Source organism: Etheostoma spectabile, unplaced genomic scaffold (assembly GCF_008692095.1).
Source record: "Etheostoma spectabile isolate EspeVRDwgs_2016 unplaced genomic scaffold, UIUC_Espe_1.0 scaffold00018818, whole genome shotgun sequence".
Lineage (NCBI taxonomy): Eukaryota > Metazoa > Chordata > Actinopteri > Perciformes > Percidae > Etheostoma > Etheostoma spectabile.
In genome coordinates this window covers 30,606-48,395 of record NW_022604493.1, presented here as the reverse complement: position 1 = coordinate 48,395, position 17,790 = coordinate 30,606, and the positions used below count along the sequence as shown (strand labels likewise).

General features: G+C 42.7%; 2 protein-coding genes across 2 annotated transcripts; both read left to right on the top strand.

The window, feature by feature from the left end:
- Nucleotides 1-2,135: 2,135 nt before the first annotated feature.
- On the top strand, nucleotides 2,136-3,231 carry LOC116682606 (protein furry homolog-like). The gene is made up of 3 exons (XM_032509736.1): nucleotides 2,136-2,279; nucleotides 2,798-2,901; nucleotides 3,039-3,231. The coding sequence occupies exons 1-3, from the start codon at nucleotides 2,136-2,138 to the stop codon at nucleotides 3,214-3,216; spliced, it is 426 nt and encodes a 141-aa protein (XP_032365627.1). The 3' UTR covers nucleotides 3,217-3,231.
- Nucleotides 3,232-5,039: 1,808 nt separating this feature from the next.
- On the top strand, nucleotides 5,040-9,376 carry LOC116682605 (CAP-Gly domain-containing linker protein 1-like). Its single transcript, XM_032509735.1, has one exon. It carries the CDS (start codon nucleotides 5,177-5,179, stop codon nucleotides 9,374-9,376), a length of 4,200 nt encoding a protein of 1,399 aa, XP_032365626.1. The 5' UTR covers nucleotides 5,040-5,176.
- Nucleotides 9,377-17,790: the final 8,414 nt, after the last annotated feature.

Genomic DNA, 17,790 nt, shown 5'->3' with positions numbered 1-17,790 from the left:
GAACTCTCTCTCTGCTCTGTGTGTGTGTGTGTGTGTGTGTGTGTGTGTGTGTGTGTGTGTTAAATATTACCTGGGTCCGTGTGACCCAGACAGACGAGGCCGTGGTATAGGTGACATACAGTCAAACGCGGGACGGGTCCCGGAGACCCAAAGGGCCGGGTTCGCTCTAGTAAACGTTACATGAACTGAAAACCAACGTGGGTCCCTGGGAACCAAAGGTCAATGCAAAAGGTCAAATAAAACGAATGTGTGACAAGGTGGTGTGTGTGTGTGTGTGTGTGTGTGTTAAATATTACCTGGGTCCGTGTGACCCAGACAGACGAGGCCGTGGTATAGGTGACATACAGTCAAACGCGGGAACGGGTCCCGGAGACCCAAAGGGCCGGGTTCGCTCTAGTAAACGTTACATGAACTGAAAACCAACGTGGGTCCCTGGGAACCAAAGGTCAATGCAAAAGGTCAAATAAAACGAATGTGTCTCTGTGACCCAATAAAAAACACAAGGATTATTCTGTAAATCTCTCTCTCTCTCTCTCTCTCTCTCTCTCTCTCTCTCTCTCTCTGTGTGTGTGTGTGTGTGTGTGTGTGTGTGTGTGTGTGTGTGGGTGTTAAATATTACCTGGGTCCGTGTGACCCAGACAGACGAGGCCGTGGTACAGGTGACATACATTCAAACGCGGGGACGGGTCCCGGAGACCCAAAGGGCCGGGTTCGCTGTAGTAGACATGACATGAATTGAAAACAAACGTGGGTCCCTGGGACCCGAGGGTCAATGCAACAGGTCAACTAAACCGAATGTGTCCCTGTGACCCGATGGAACACACAAGGGTTATTCTGTAAATCTCTCTCTCTCTCTCTCTCTCTCTCTCTCTCTCTCTCTCTCTCTCTCTCTCTCTGTGTGTGTGTGTGTGTGTGGGTGTGGGTGTGTGTGTGTGTGTGTGTGTGTGTGTGAAATGGGCTGAAACAAGCTTCGGACCCAAGGGCAAATTCAAAAGGTCACATAACCTGCACGGGTCCCCTTGACCCGATGGACAACACAAGGGTTAAGTAAAAACACATGTTCAGTTTTGTGCATTGTTGTTTTGTTGTGTGTTATCTGTCATATAAAACAATGTCTTCCGCATAAAAAAGTTATGTATTTGTTTAAGACTTGATGAAATATACTAAGGGTGCTCCGATCAGGATTTTTGGGGCCGATCACCGATTGCTGAAAGCAGTATTGGTTGATACCGATCACCGATCACCTGTCACCGATCACTGGGTCTATCTGAAGCCTTCTATTTATCATGTCATATATTAAATTTTAATAGTCTTAACAAAAATGTATATGTACTAAAATTAACAGAAGATAATGTATTGTGAATTGTCAACTGTTTACGTTTATTGACAGGAAACGTTCAACATTCTACTTCCTTAGAAACACACCTTTAACAGCTTAGAGCTTAACAAATAAGCCTTATTTCGAAATAAGATACAAAAAATCTGTCATTGTTAATTTACACAAACTTAAAGTGTACTTAAACTTAAAGTGCAGAGCAAAGAAAACAAAATCAAATATCTTGGGATGTCAAGATAAAAAGGCATAAGGTGTGTATTTTAGGCTTGCCCTGCGGTAATGAACTAAAAATAGAAGCAGTGGGAACAGTCACACATCTTTAGAGAATATATCACTAATTGTTTGGCTTTTTGTCCTAGCTCCAAATCTAAAATGTCCTTTCAATCACTGCAGACATTTTTTCAGTAGTAATAACAAAGTTTTGTAAATTTCAAACAAATCCTAACTGTAAATGTTCTTTTAGCTCCTTTAAATCTACATACATTTAAAGTGCACAGCATGGAAATCATGAGTCAATGAGAAAGACAGAAGAGGAATAGAGAGTAGTAAAGCCCTTTCTCTTAAAGCTTACTTGTTAAGCATCAATGGCAGATTTTTCTTCAGAAATATAAGCATCTCTGCATTTTTGGCAGACAACTTGTTCCTCTTCTCATCTACAATATTCCCTGCTGTGCTAAAAAGTCGCTCACTATCTACACTTGTGCATGGAGCACAGAGGTAGGCTCGTGCTGCTTGTGCGAGAGCGGGGAAACGACTTTTATTGTCTCGCCAAAAAACAAGCGGCTGTCCGCTCCGTGGGATGACTGGCTCTGATAGGTTGAGGTTCATCTGCGATGATGTTGAGGTGCTGATGTCACCGCCACCATGCTCCCCATCTTCATCCAACAACTCAGCATACATAGCGTGTAAGGAGCCAGCTCGTGGTACTTTCTCTGGGGGCTCGGTGCCAGTCGCTTCCAAACTCGCCTCACCATTTTGCTGCTCCTGTCCAGTAGCAAGGACATCAGAAAGCAGCCCGCGAATCTGGGGCTTGAGTGCGTCGGAGAAATATCTGTCTTTATACCTTTTTTTTTGGTTAAAAAGAAAAAGAAAACTTTAATGGATTACTTAAATAAGAATCAGAAAAACTTTTTGAACTCAAAGGGGAAATTGGGTTAAGTTACAGCCTCTACATTCAAGAAAAGAAATATGTAACACCATAGACATTGTTCTATTATTTAATATATTTCATAGTTTATGCTCTGCTCTTGTTTTGATAAGTGAACTAGTCTTGGGCAAATAGGCAATAGCATACTCCAAATTTGCATTTTACTCTATAGTCTTAATTCTTCTTCTAAATGTTTATTTTTCTAGTAAATTTGAAGGAAATGCCAGCCTAGCCTGCCTACTAAAAGATTACAACACTAATCATTTCAGGCATGTAACAGTCATTTAGGCCAAAATAGATTTTTTTCTTGCAAGATAAAATATACTTCAATTGACAGGTACTGTGGCCCCAACACTGGCAATGTACACATCATCGCAGACCTGTATGCTGAGGTCATTGGAGTCCTTACACAGTCAAAGGAAGTCAGCTTAAATCTGCCTGTTAGTTAAATACCGGCTGATTTGTCACTTTCTCAGTCAAACCTAACCTCTCATTAGTTTAGGGAGTTTTTTTTTGTAAGTGTAGATGTATATATGTTTTTGTGCGTGTGCTCAGGTTTCAAGCAGTGAGGAAGAAGTTCATCACAGAACTGAAGGAGCTCAGGCTAAAAGAGCAGAGTCCCTATGTGGTCCAGAGCATCATCAGTCTCATCATGGGCATGAAGTTCTTCCGGGTGAAAATGTATCCTGTGGAGGATTTTGAGGCTTCTTTTCAGTTCATGCAGGTAAATTAAAAAGTCATTTTTTCATGCATATTTGTCAAAGAGTTACCACAGTAAGTGGGGCTGATACGTGTTTTTTTGCACTGCCGCTCCTTTGTTCAAACTCAGCAGCTGTCCGTAGCAAAGGCTCATAAAGTTAGATGAGTAACGATCAAAGGTGAGGTTTGGAGCCCGACCGATATATCGGTGGGCCGATATTAGGCATTTGCCGATCCGATGGTATCAGCATCTATAATGGCCAATTAAAATAATAATAATAATAATTCATCGGAATTATTTATGATGACAAATACATTTCTGTCAAATTAATATTTAATTAATAAAAACGGACTGTGAACCATGTTATGAGCATTGATGTTCAGAGGTGTAGTGGTAAAAAAAGAGGTGGGTAAACTATAAATTCTGTGATCAGGTGGACCACGACGCGATCACCGATAAGGGGGGCCACGGCCTACCTGATGACATGTTTGTTTCATTGTTTCCTCACAGGTCACACAATCAGTTCAGTTCATACATTAATCGAATTTCTTGTTAAAAAGACTCAAGAAGGAATTATATGGTTGAAATCTATAAAGTTTACTAAATGACAAAACAGAGACAACAAAAATATGTGTAAAATATTCACATTAACAAGCTGGAATCAAAATTTTGTCTTTAAAATATTACTCAAACCAACTAATCAATTATCAAAATAGTGATGATGGAGTTTATTATATATAAATACATACATTTTCTCCATAAGAATTTAATTATCAGCCATAATGTATAAACCATCCGAGGTAGACTGACCCAGTTTCTGTATGATATCAACCTTGTAACATTATAAGAAAAACAATTATCCACTATTTTACGCAGAAAAACTACATTACCCACAATCCTAAGCATAACAGCAACGTTTCTGATTGGTCAAACTTGCTGTTACCATAGAAACGTTTACCGTAACAGCTAGAGCGACAACAATAACAACCCTAGTACCTTCCAAGCAGCACTGCCTGGAAGGCAACGCTGGGGGAATATACACCAAACTCCGCAAGAGATTGGTCAACACTGACCGTAATGCAGCGCAATCTGAGACTTCGTCTTAGGTTTAACAACCTATGAAACTAATAATGAACAATATGAAACTAAAACGACACAAGCTTAATTTAGAATGGCTTTGGGACGATAGGCTATTCAGAGGTGGATAAACGCACTTTGGAGGTGGGTAAACGCCATTTCCGAATTTTGAGAGGTGCATAAACGGCGTTTACGTGCGTTTAGCCTCCACTACATCACTGTTGGTGTTGCATAGTTTCTCAACCAGAGGGCGCTCTACAACATCCTTGTTTGTTATGGTTTGGTTTTTATGTCTTATTTTATTGTAGAAATCTGTTTTACTGTGTTTAATTCTTAGCCTGGTTCTGTCATGTCTTGTAATTATTGTATGGTATTTTTGGTCTTGTCTTGTATATGTTCTGTTTCCTGTTTTATTTTGAAGTCTGGGTCTCTGTCTCAAGAGGCTTGATAATCAAACTCCTTTTGGAGAAAACAAATGGAATTCTGCTATGTTGTCAGTTAAGAAGCCAGCCACAGGGTGCTGCAGTTGCCTAGCAACGGTGCTAAGCTGCAGTCATTCTGAACTCTGACATCATATTCTAAAATGGCTTTGATCCTTTTTGATGTGATGTCATATAACTTTCTTCATTTTGACATCAATGTGACATCACCAGACGTCAAAACAAATTGATTATGTTAACTCAGGGTTAAGGCTTTGTCATTTCAACTGGTAACCACTAAACACAGTGTCTTGTTTTACAGGTAAGTCCGATCTGTGTCAGAGACAATCTTCAGACAAACGAACAACATCTCCAATCGACAAGTCTGATCCAGACAGCAACAGTTAAAGAAGTCTGATCCAAGTCATTGTCTAGGGTCATTCTTTAACCACCAACGGAAACAAGCCTTTTGAGTCTAAGGGATCACTGGCGGAAACATGAGCACAGCCAGTTTCAGTGGAATCAAAGGGCCCAGCAAGATAGCTAGGTCAACTGGGACAGCAGCTTCCAAGACCAACCCCAGCACAGTGCTGTGTGCGGTTGGTAAAGCTGCTGTGGCCGACAAATCCGCTGCAAGTGCCAGTGGAGGAGATGCTGGGGAGAGCTTCCAGATTGGGGAGCGAGTATGGGTAAATGGGAATAAGCCAGGCTACATACAATTTTTGGGAGAGGCAGAGTTTGCTCTAGGCCAGTGGGCAGGGATTGTTCTGGATGAGCCAATTGGGAAGAATGATGGGTCAGTGGCAGGGGTGCGCTACTTCCAGTGTAAAGACCTGCAAGGAATTTTTACCCGCCCATCCAAGTTGTCTCGCACAGAGGGCGAGGCTAACGGAACTGAGAAAGCACCCCCCTCCTCTGCTGCATCACCCACTCCTTCAGATAGCAGTGTATCCTCGCACACGGCTGCCACAAAATCAACATCACCTACCACTGCAACCAAGAAGGCCTCCTCCACTACACCAGCTGCACCAGCTACGCCATCCTCCAACCTCCCACACACAATCAGTGAATCTGTCTCCAAACTCTCCGAGACCGGATCAGTCAAGAAGGGGGAAAGAGAGCTGAAGATGGGTGACAGAGTATCAGTTGGTGGTACAAAGGCAGGAGTGGTACGTTTCCTTGGAGAAACAGATTTTGCCAAAGGCGAGTGGTGTGGTGTGAAATTGGATGGGCCCTTAGGAAAGAATGACGGGTCAGTGGCAGGCATAAGATATTTTCGGTGCCCACCCAAGTATGGTTTATTTTTTCCAGTCCACAAAGTTACACACATTGGCTTCCCTTCCATCATGCCAGCCAAAGCAAAAACAACGGTTTGGAAAGTAGTAGCCACACCATCAGGGCTAAAGCAAAGCCCTAGTGCCTCCTCCATCTGTACCATGACCTCTGTTGCATCCTCTGTCAGTGACAAGCCCAGCGACACAGGCCTGCTAACAGAGACATCATCACGGTATAGTCCTAAGATTTTAGCCATTACAGACCTGCAAAAGGCCCTAAAGGAGAAACAGTGTCACATTGAGCAGCTAATGGCTGAGAGGGACATGGAGAGAGCTGAAGTTGCCAAGGCCACTGGCCATGTTAGAGCAAGGGAGCAACAAATTGGCCTGCTGAGGGTTGATCAGGAGCAGATGGAGGCCAAGATTGATCAGTTAAGTGCCTTGTTAGAAGCTGCAGACAAAGACAAAGTGGAGCTGCTGAATCAGCTGGACGAGGAGCGTAGGAAGGTGGAGGACCTTCAGTTCTGTGTAGAGGAAGCTTGCATTACCAAAGGAGACCTGGAGATGCAGACCAGACTGGAGCATGCACACATTAAGGAGCTTGAGCAGAGCCTTCTTTTTGAAAAGACCCAAACTGAGAAACTCCAAAGAGCATTAGAAGACACTAGGGTTGCCAATGTGTCTGAAAGATCTCGTATTATGGACCTTGAGAGGGAACTTTCGCTGCAAACAAGAGAGGTAGTAGACCTGCAGCTGCGTATTAGATCCCAACCGAGCTCTGAGGATTCAAACTGTACTGTTTCTCCCCTTCTGGATGAAAAAAACTCTCTGAGAGCTCAGTTGGCTTCCGAAGAAGATAAGCAGAAAGAAGAGCTGAAGAAGTACAAGGAGAAGCAAGAAGCTCAAAAAAAGACCCATAGTGAGGCAGCTGCTCAGGTTCAGGCTATAGTTGTAAGGCTCTCTGGTGACAACAAGCAGTTGCAGATGTGCTTAAGCCATGCTGAGAAAGAGAATGCTGACATTACTGAACTGTGGCGTTCCAAGTTGGAGTCTGCCATTGCCTCTCACCAGCAAGCCATGGAGGAGCTAAAGGTGTCCTTCAGCAAAGGCTCAGGTGCCCAGACAGAACAACGTATGAAAACCAAAAGTGCTCTAGAGAAGCTGAACATAGAGCACAAGTTGGCTCTTGAGGCTGGTGCTGCATCTTGGATTCGGGAGAAGCAGGCACTGAAGGCACAGCTTTTGTCTTTGATTGAGGACATGGAACGACAGGAGGAGTCCCTACGGTACAACGTCGAAAGAGCAGAGGAGCAGCACTTCATGGAGATGGAGGATGTTCTTGAAAATCTTCATGCTGTCGAACTTAGGGTGAAGGAGCTTGAGGAGAAAGAAGGGATGTTGGCACAACAGGCCCAAGACAAGGACCGACAACCTAAAGAACAGATGTCAGAGATTGTGGCTCAACGTGGAAAAGTAGCACAATGTAACCAGGAGCTAGTGACCCTGAACGGTCAATTAGAGATGGTTCAGAAACAAGGGAAAAACCAGGGTGCCATGGTTTGTGAATTAAGTTCACAGTTGGAGGACCGACAGCAGGAAGATCTCGCTTTCCAGCAGAGTCTGACAACTGTACAGCAGGGGAAGGATGTCCTGGAACATGAGCTTGGAGACTTGAAACAAAGGTTGGTTAAAAGTACAGAGGAGCAGACTAAATCATCAAACACTATGCAAGAAACACTGGAGAAGCTCAGTGAGAAAGAAGAGCAGTGCACATCTCTGACCACAGAATCAGAGTCTCTAAGAAGTCAACTTTCCGTGCTGGAGAGAAAGCTGAAGGCTGCAGATGAAAAGCTTGATCAACTTTCAAAGGACAAATACAAGCTGGAAAATGATATTTCAGACATGATGAAGACATCTGGTGAAAGTTCAGTACAGCGGACCGAAATGAATGAAGATCTCACACAAAAAGAAAGGAGGCAAGAGAGAAAACAGCTATTATCTAAGCTCGAGGATATAGGAAAGCATATGACCATCCTGATCACAGGGAAGGAAAACCTTTTAGCTGGACAGTGTAAACTGGAGCGGACCATTTATTCTCTCCACACAAGCCAAGAAAATTGGCTCACTGAAAGGTCAAAACTCCTTGAAGAGATAGAAAAGTTGCGCGCTAGCCAGACACAACAAGAGGTTGCTGTCAAGAGCCTACAAATCAGAAAAGAACTTTTGAAAAAGCAATGCAATAATGCTGTTGCAGAGTTATCGGCTTCTGCCGTTGTGAAAGAAAAGATTTCCTCCAGCATCTCAAACCCAACCGCTCAGAAGGTTGCCCTGCAGGTGGAGAGAGATGAAGCCACCCAGAAAATCAAGCAGCTGGAGTCTCAACTAAAAAATGCTATTTCTAAGCAGCTTGTGGCTACAGAGGCCTATGGCAAGACTGCTGAGGCTCTGGAACAGCTGACAAAAGAGAAGGCCAGTTTGATGCAGGAGAAGAATGAAGCCCAATCTCTATTGGAAGAGCTCCGCTGTGCCAAGCAGAAGATGGAGACGCAGCTAAAAGCATTGAAGACAGATAATTCCAAGTACCAGGAAGATCTGAATGTATCCAAGGAGCAGCTTGGCATAGAAACTCAGAGGACTGAGAGTCTGTACCAGGAAATTGAGGAGCTTAAAGAAGCTGTAACTCTGAAGACACAGTCGCTGCAGATGCTGCAAGATGAGAAAAAGCTGACTCAGGAGCTTAATAACAAAGATCAGAGCAAACTTGTAACGCTCAAGGATAAGTATTCAAAACTTCAAAAACAGTTGCAGCAAAGTGAGAGCAGCTTGAAGGAGCAGTTTGAGAAGCAGAAGGCTGCTCCCCAAAAGTCCATCCATAAAAACAGAGCCTTCATTTCAGAAAAGGACCAGCAGGTGAAAAAGCTGATGAGCAAGCTGGGTGAACTGCAAGGGGAAAGTGCCTTAGTTAAGACACTGCAGGGTACAATTCAGACCTTGGAGCGGGACAAGGCTAATCTACAGGGCTGTGTTCAGAGACTGGAGAAGGACCTGGCTGCAGGACCTGACACCAACAAGTCCTTAGGTGATGTAGCTTTGGACCAAGTAAGGGACAATGAGAAGACTGCAGAGAGTCAGGCAGCAATTGAGTTCCTGAATTCAATCATTGTTGACCTCCACAGGAAAAATGAGGAACTCAAAGACAAATTGGCAAAAATGGCGGCTGCTGCTCTCAATAGGAATAATCCAAGTGGGCTGGACTATGAGAGCCATGACAAGGAACCCGTGAAGAAGAAGAAGGCTCCTCCCAGGCTGTTCTGTGACATCTGCGACTACTTCGACCTCCATGACACCGAGGACTGTACCGCACAAATTCAGAGGCCCGACTCCCCTCCACACACCACCTACCACAGCAATAAGCATATATAGAACGACCACCCTACTAACGCATATTATCATGTGGGATCCCTCTCACCATGTGGCTAACTGGACCGAGTACTGTAATGATGACCAGACCTTTAAGCCTTTCCTCTGCAGCAGCTTCTAATGGTAAGTAACGAGGATGACCATATAATATGCAGAAAGGGAAACATGGCTGGGACGTCAGGGATCCCTCTCACCATGTGGCTAAGACTCTCCGCCCATGTATTGACTATCGGGGGCTTAATAACATAACGGTCAAAAATAAATATCCCATCGAGACAGAAGATGAAGCAGGTGTCCAAAAAAGGCAGCGCCAACACCCAAGGAGGTTCATGACAGATTCTTCAAGCGATGGTAAGACCTTAATTATAGACTACATTTTTTTCACATATTTCAAATCACATATTTTGCAATCGGTACAAATGATATGGTCTCTGTATTACAAATGAGTCTGTTGCACAACCAGATAAACTGTCCAGGACGGATCGTGCGTCTGGAAGCCCTGTCTGGAAGTTAAAATGTATGCATGTATATAAGAAACCAGTCATATTTCTTAACATGGAACCACTGACAGTCAACATGGTGCACATCATGATTGTTCCGATGTTTGTCTCTTCCAGTCTTTTTTCAGCTCAGCAGATAACACTTCCTCCACCACCTGCATGTAAGTTTTTTTTATTTTATTTTTTATATATACATTTTGTCTAATTGTCTAATATAACAGAATAGGTTCATATTTTGTAATGGCATGTGCAGGCAACCTATCAACTTCATCTTATATAATAATCATACATAATTTATTTGTATATGTATCAACGCCATGCAGGAAACCAGCTGGTTGCCCAGAGCAGGATGAGTCTGTAGTGACCCTACCACGGACTGCCACTTCATCTTGGGACCTAGTTGAAGGTACAGTTGCAATGAAGTACAATTTAATGGCAAGGATCACTAGAGTAACTTAACGTTTTTGTTGTTTTAAGCAGAAGAACTCCCACAGAGGGGGGTAAGTCATCCCACAGAGGGAGGTGGCTCAGACATGGAGATCAAAATGAGAGGTAAGACTCAAGTGTGTGTGTGTGTGTGTGTGTGTGTGTGTGTGTGTGTGTGTGTGTGTGTGTGTGTGTGTGTGTGTGTGTGTGTGTGGAGAGAGGAGGAACAATATGGAAATTAAGTGGCCATAGGCCTGCCCTAAGACGAACACTATATAATTGCATAACTATATATATTATTGTTACTATATGTTTTACAGCAACTTTTCCTGTCAACCCTCGATGGTTGTACTGAGGTGATGCCATCCGCCGCATGCTGCGGCAAGTTGCAACGCATGATGTGCTGAGACAGTACAGCTTGCGGGGAAGAAAGTCAAAGAAAGCCTTCCAGGACTTGGCTGTATGCAGGGTTATAACAGGCAGGTGTTATTTTATTGTTCACATTAGTATTATGCTTAGCTTGGCTGACAAGAGGTTTTAATTTGACTTATAGCTTTGCTTCATTTTGACTTCTACTCTAGCGGCCTGCCAGAAAAATGTCCCTGCGCTGACTGATGCAGAAGCGGAGGATTTGATTGGGCAAGTTCTGAAGTTTGCCCCCACACAGACGGTAAATTGAAGTTCTTCTGCGTGATGTTCATATTAAAGTTAATAAAAAAAATCTTCTGTCAATGTGTTCATTCTTAGTATTACATGCCTAACTTTTGTTTATTTCTTTATAGGCCAGCTGAGAAGGACTGAGCCATGAAACATGGAGCCCCTTTTTAATTTTTTTATTAACATATAATAATAACATATTTTTAGTGACTTATTTTGCATGCACTTTACAAACACATCTTTATGCATCTTGCACTACATCCTTATCTTTTTTTTTTCAGTTGTTTGAATAATAAAGTTTTGAAATGCCATCAAGTTTGCCTGTTCATTTATTCCCACTAATATAACTTTTGTATGTTTGTATGTGTGTACGTGTGTATATACAGTACATACATACACACAAATGGTACGGGTGTTAGTTTTTTTAATGGTTAGGGGAATCTAATCTTTTCTTAACGTTCTGGGAACGTTCGTTTATGCTTACAGCGAACGTTCCCCTAACGTTAAGAGACCGTTCCGTAACGTTCGCTGAGGGCTGCAACGCTAATGGAACGTTCCCCTAACGTTCTCTAAAGGTTACAACGTTAGGGAACGTTCCCGTAACGTTCGCTAAAGGTTGCAACGTTCTCGTAACGTTCGCCTAACGTTCTCTAAAGGTTGTAACTTTTAGAGAAAGTTAGGGGAACGTTCCGAGAACACAGTGTATCAGGACCAAGAACACCAAGTATTAATATTATAGACTCATACTTACTCTGAGAACCCCTTCCATTTCAGCAGAAACTCTACTCTTCCCTCCACCACTCTGCGGTCCAAAACCTCCTCCACCACATACTCCTCTTCCTCCTCCTTCTTGCATTCCTTTCCTGCTCTGGTCGCCAGCTTGCCGTCTGCTGAAGGTGCTTTTGGTAGACCCAAGGAGGGGGGGGGGACATGCAGAGATAATAATACAAGGGTTAGAAGAACTAATGGGAGGTGTGAGTGAATTCTAGTTGACCATGCAAGGGCTGATGAGGGGACCAATCCGTAGGACTCCAGAGTGTCAAGTATCTCCTACATTCAAACTGAAAGAACTACTAAAATGTCAGGCCCAAAAGTCATTAACTGGAGCTACAAGCTACATGCACAGTAGCCTGGACCAACCACACTTCATTTAGCAGAACATCTCCAGATGTTCCTGTGTGAAAATGGAAAGTTCAAAAAGACGTTTTGATGGTACAACAAGGCAGGCCTGGTTGCTTCTTTAAGGGAATCACTGTAAAGATTCCCAAAGAATATGTTAACATTAGCCATCTTATATCTAACTGGGATGTGTTGGGAGTGATTGGAGCAGGATTGCTGAGGACGAAGTAATGTTACACAGACTGATAAGCCATGAATGCAGCACATTGAAATAGAGTGTGTGTGTGTGTGTGTGTGTGTCTGCTCTCTGTCAACATGCACATGTGTTTCTTCTATCAGGGTGAACAGTTCCTTCCTGAGACTATGTAGCAGAGCCAAAGTCGTTGCATCCAGAGCTCAGCCCCGCCCACGAATATTCTGATTGGTTTAAAGAAAACAAACAAGCCAGAGCGTTTCTTCTACAGTAAAAGAACAAAACAAAAAAAATCTAACTGTCGGTAGCTAACGTTAGCAGATAAGCCCGTTGACAGTGTTGAGTTATGAAAAGTTAAAAACAATGTATTTATGCTAAAGCATGCTGCAGTCGGGTTGAGAAGATTTGATTTAATTCAGTGGTGAATGCTCCATCTCAAGCTGTTTAATTATCATCTGTTGTCTCAGTGAAGAGTAGATCAGGACGGCCCTATTGTCCCCCCCCCACTCTAAAGAAATGATTAGGTCAAGTCTGGCATCTCACATATAGAAAGAAACCTTTTGCTTCACACCAGGAAGTAACCTTCTGCCCCCCCCCCCCCCCGCTGTCTTAGACTATAAGACGATACAATGTTGATTAACTGTATTTTTGTGTCTCTTTTATGTTAACGTTAACTAGCATGTTAATTAGCAGTAATTACCCTGTGTCTATGTTAATTTTAACTAGCATGTTAGTTAGCAGTAATTAGCCTGTGCCTATTTTAATGTTAACTAGCATGTTAGTTAGCAGTAATTAGCCTGTGTCTGTTAATGTTAACTAGCATGTTAGTTAGCAGTAATTAGCCTGTGCCTATGTTAATGTTAACTAGCATGTTAGTTAGCAGTAATTAGCCTGTGCCTATGTTAATGTTAACTAGCATGTTAGTTAGCAGTAATTAGCCTGTGTCTGTTAATGTTAACTAGCATGTTAGTTAGCAGTAATTAGCCTGTGTCTGTTAATGTTAACTAGCATGTTAGTTAGCAGTAATTAGCCTGTGCCTATGTTAATGTTAACTAGCATGTTAGCAGTAATTACGTACGTACCGCTACAACTTTCAGACAGGTTGCTCACGTCACATTTACGTCTTCAAGCTCAGTTGGAGGCTGCGCAGTAACGCTCAGCATCACCGGGAAAGAGCTTTTAATAGACTTCACTGGTCTCCGTCCAGAGCAACGGGACCTGTTGGTCCACTTCTTTAACTGTCTATGGTTTCACTCACTCACTTAAAACAACTACTAACTGGCTCTATTAGCCTACAAGCTAGTGCTAGCTTGTAGGCTAATAGAACCAGTTAGGTCAGTTGGGTCTGTGTTTTCTTTCTTTCATTCCTATTTTAGGTCTGTCAGTCACAGTGAACACCGGGGACATTTCCGGGGACAGTTCACCAAAACCGGGGACTGTTTCCGGAAACCGGGGACATCTGGTTACCCTCCACAAGGACTTTAGCTTGTGCTACACTAACTGCTAACGATGCTAACGATACTTGCGGGCTAACGATGCTAACAGCCGTTGGTATCATAACTTTTACAAACTGTATGGATGTAAAACGATTTTAACACACACACACACACACACATATGTATGTTTTCCATATGTTTACATATAGAAATGGATGAATGTATGAATGTTTACCTTCTGTCCGTTTCAGTGAGTGCAGCTAATCAGCGTCCGGTAAAGATAACTTTATTCTCTTCATCATCACGGATAACGGTCGTTCTCCTCGTCACCGCCGAAGGCCCGCCCCTCTGCCCTCACATCGACAGCTGATTGGACGGGAAGTTAACAGCAACCAATAGAATTAAAGTAGGTCAACAGATTTTAAAAAACTGTATTTTTACTGTAACACTGAACACATTCAAAATAAATTATTTAACGGTTACAAAACACAACAACGGAAAAACTACAAAATAATATGTAATATAGAGTATACATAATTAAATCAACCTGACATGTGTAGTAATAACAATAGCAGAACTTTTTCTTTCTTAAACATTATTTTAATATTTAGAATCCTGAAAATGTAGAAAGTAAGTGTGTGTGTGTGTGTGTGTGTGTGTGTACACAGGGCTGCCAACTCTCACGCATTGGCCGTGAGACACACGCATTTGACTGGTTTCACACGCGCACACGCCACACCCCCGATTTCTCACGCTGAAGTGTCAGCCCGGTCGGTCAAATTTCTGAAAGATGAGTTTATCTAGGTTTTTACCTGTTGAGCCACTTATGATCGACTAGTTGTGCTTTCAGAGACTGTGGGGGGTTCAAGAGCGCTCCCTGTCTGTGGAATTTTCAAATTGTCGCAAAATGAGAACATTTTTTTCACGATCCATCCGAGGTGCATTTCCCCGGCTTCAGGTATGAGCTCTGAGTATTACAGACCCGTCCGTCGCTTCGTGTCCACTCTCTGTAACGATAGAAGTGAGCAGCGCGGCTGGTAGCGTAGCAACTTCAGTTCCTCTTAGTGGACTCGCTCTGCTGGGGGCAGTGACGCGTTGCATCCGTGTAGACCTCCGATAATGAGCAGCGTACGGACACCTCTAAACTCTGTCAGAGACCCAAATGGGCCTCTGTGTCTGTCAGACGGTCTGAGTGAGATCCACCATATCAGCGGAGCAATGACATGCACAGCAGACTATATTACAACTCTCCAAATCTCGGCCAACAGAGATGGGGGGAGTTATATTTTGAATGTGCACAAAGTTGTAAACATGGGCAGAAATCTGGTGAAACACATCTGAGCTATACTATTATATATATATATATATATATATATATATATATAATACGATACTGCAACGTTGGGCCACTATTGTGCATCTCTAACCTCGGTGCATCTCTAAATGTAACTGTAAATAATTAATTTGATGTTTTTTAAAATGAACAAATAGTCTTTATTTTCACAAAAAAGTAAATAGAGTAAGTGGGGCCCAGAGGATGAGGGCCAAACATTACTGAGCCTTGGCACAAAGGTTAAAGGATCAGAACTTATGTAACTCAGTGGTTCTCATTCTTTAGAATTTCAGTGGTCTTAGTTGATCCCTCATCATTAATTTAACTTTGGGTCCCTGGTCCCTACACCAGGGACCCCTGTACCTGGTCCCTAGACCAGGGACCACTGGACCTGTTCCCCACAGACCCAAATCCTCTCAGCTGTTGCTGACATATGCTCATGTCTCTTCATGTGGTTCATTATGTTTGGCATATTGTTTGGGTCAGTTCTTATATTATAAGAAGTTAATAATGTAAATGCTGAATGCCCTAATACCTGTTGATACTACAACAATGCAAAGGCTCTTAACCCTACAGTTTTGCACATGTCATGTAAGACTTGATTTCTCCATTTTTTTTGCAAAAACCTCTCCAGAAAGTGCCATTTAATGGTTTGTTTTTCAAATTTTTTTCCTGGGGGGGCATACCCCCAGACCCCCCTAGGGAGAGCTCCATCCCTCCCACATATAACAAATCCCAATTTAAACCCTGAAGGATAAAGACCCAAAGAAATTGTTTTGTACGCGGCAAAATATGGTTGCCCCCCCCAAATCTCACTCCAAGGTTTTTGGAAAAGTTGGCAGCCCTGGTGTACATGTGTAAATATCGTGAGTACATTTCTAATGTTATGATTGTATGAAATTATGGTTTAAGTAATGATAAATGTATATATTAACTCAATGTTCACATCACTCCAGTTCGGAGGTCTTTACACCGTTTTCCTGCCCCTCAGAGAACGTTTTTCAAAATGCTACTGCATACACAGAACCACAGGGGGATAGAGTCCAGGTTGAAATACACACAAGTTATAATTTAAATATCAACATAATATTAAAATTAAAAATGGGCGTGTACACGAAGGGATAAGAGGCTGATTCACATATGCACACTTGTAGGTAATATGTGATTTATAAACGGAATATTACATACAGATGTGCATGCACACAGATTTATAAATCTGATTTATTTTTGGCTTTTGGGTGTACGTACACTTTTTATAAGGATCATACGTGCAGTTTTATAAATGACACCCCAGATTACATGGATTATGGTGGGTTTGGTAATAGGGCTCTATAAAAGTAGTGATTATTTACATGGAGTCTGGTGGAGATATGCTGCTCTATACACACTAAAAGTAGTGATTATTTACATGGAGTCTGGTGGAGATATGCTGCTCTATACACGCTTAAAGTAGTGATTATTTACATGGAGTCTGGTGGAGAAATGCTGCTCTATACACGCTAAAAGTAGTGATTATTTACATGGAGTCTGGTGGAGATATGCTGCTCTATACATGCTAAAAGTAGTCCTTATTTACATGACCTGCAGGCGGCAGCCTTCTGTCTTTTAGACTTTTAATCTGAAAAGCCCCGATTTAAAGCCCATGTTGCAAGTTAAACACCACTGTTGATTATTGGGTACAAAAAGCACTCAAGATATGTATATCATTTTTACAAATGTCTCCAAATAGTTTTAAAAGTTAGTTTTGGTCATTTTTAGTATTCGTGGGTTTATGGAGTCAATTCGGCGATGACGTCACTCGAGGGAGCAAATTCTCAGCCTGGCACTAGAACCACGGAGACTGACTGGGATGAGGAAGAGGAGGAAAGGCCAGCAGCCGAATAATTACAACCCTGACAGACGTGAGAGGGCAAATGAGGAATTGTCAAGTTTGTAGGGAAGTCTCCTTCATTTATCTCCCTTATTTATCTCCTTTATATAGCAACGCAGCAGTGCATACGATGACTTTACTTTTTACTGTCAGTGAATAGCAGCGAGTGAACGTCAACGTTTTCTCTCAATCTAGTGACAGGGATCATGTCGTTAGTTCGGATAAGTACTGGTACACTTATCTAGATATAGGAATAGAAGGCATCCCCGAGTGTTATTTCTAAGTGTTTACCTCTTCCTCCGGTGAAAACGTGTCGCTGTTTGGCCGGTGCGTGCGTGTGTGTGTGTGTGTGGCGGCAAAGCTGCGGTGGAGAGCGGGTGGTGTAGGCGAGTAGCATACGGTCGGATAGCTCATACCGCGCACACTCAGGCTACTCTTCATTCATCTTTAGCGTCATAAATGTAAATAATGTCCAGGATCTCCGGGGAAAGAAACGATATGCGTGTGTCCGTTTCAAACACCACTGCAGGTTGATTGTGGGCGACAACGCCGTCGTGGTTAGCTTACCGAAACTCTGCTGCCGTAGTTGCTGGCTAGCTACGCGACGTTAGCTTTATCCGCTAGCATCCGTACAGGCTAACTATAGCCAGTTAGCTTTGTGTGTAACGTAACAAACCCCCCCCCCATCTCGTAGGAGCGATGCTTACTATTCCATTCAATACAATTATGGTACAAAAGGCTCACTAATGCCACATGTATGATGTTGACAACATGGACGCATATACAGGCAACACCAAAGGCAGTCGTAATATTTACCTAGCAGGCTAGGCTAACGCTGTTGTGCTAACATCCGGCGGCGTAGCGTTAGCTAGTTATAAACTTG

Excerpts from the sequence above, each read along its gene's own strand:
- LOC116682606 (XM_032509736.1), top strand. The coding sequence starts at position 2,136 with ATGACTGGCTCTGATAGGTTGAGGTTCATCTGCGATGATGTTGAGGTG. Across the intron at positions 2,280-2,797 it reads GTACTTTCTCTGGGGGCTCG|ATAAAATATACTTCAATTGA; the intron begins GTGCCAGTCGCT and ends TTTTCTTGCAAG. Across the intron at positions 2,902-3,038 it reads GGAGTCCTTACACAGTCAAA|GTTTCAAGCAGTGAGGAAGA; the intron begins GGAAGTCAGCTT and ends GCGTGTGCTCAG.
- LOC116682605 (XM_032509735.1), top strand. The coding sequence starts at position 5,177 with ATGAGCACAGCCAGTTTCAGTGGAATCAAAGGGCCCAGCAAGATAGCT.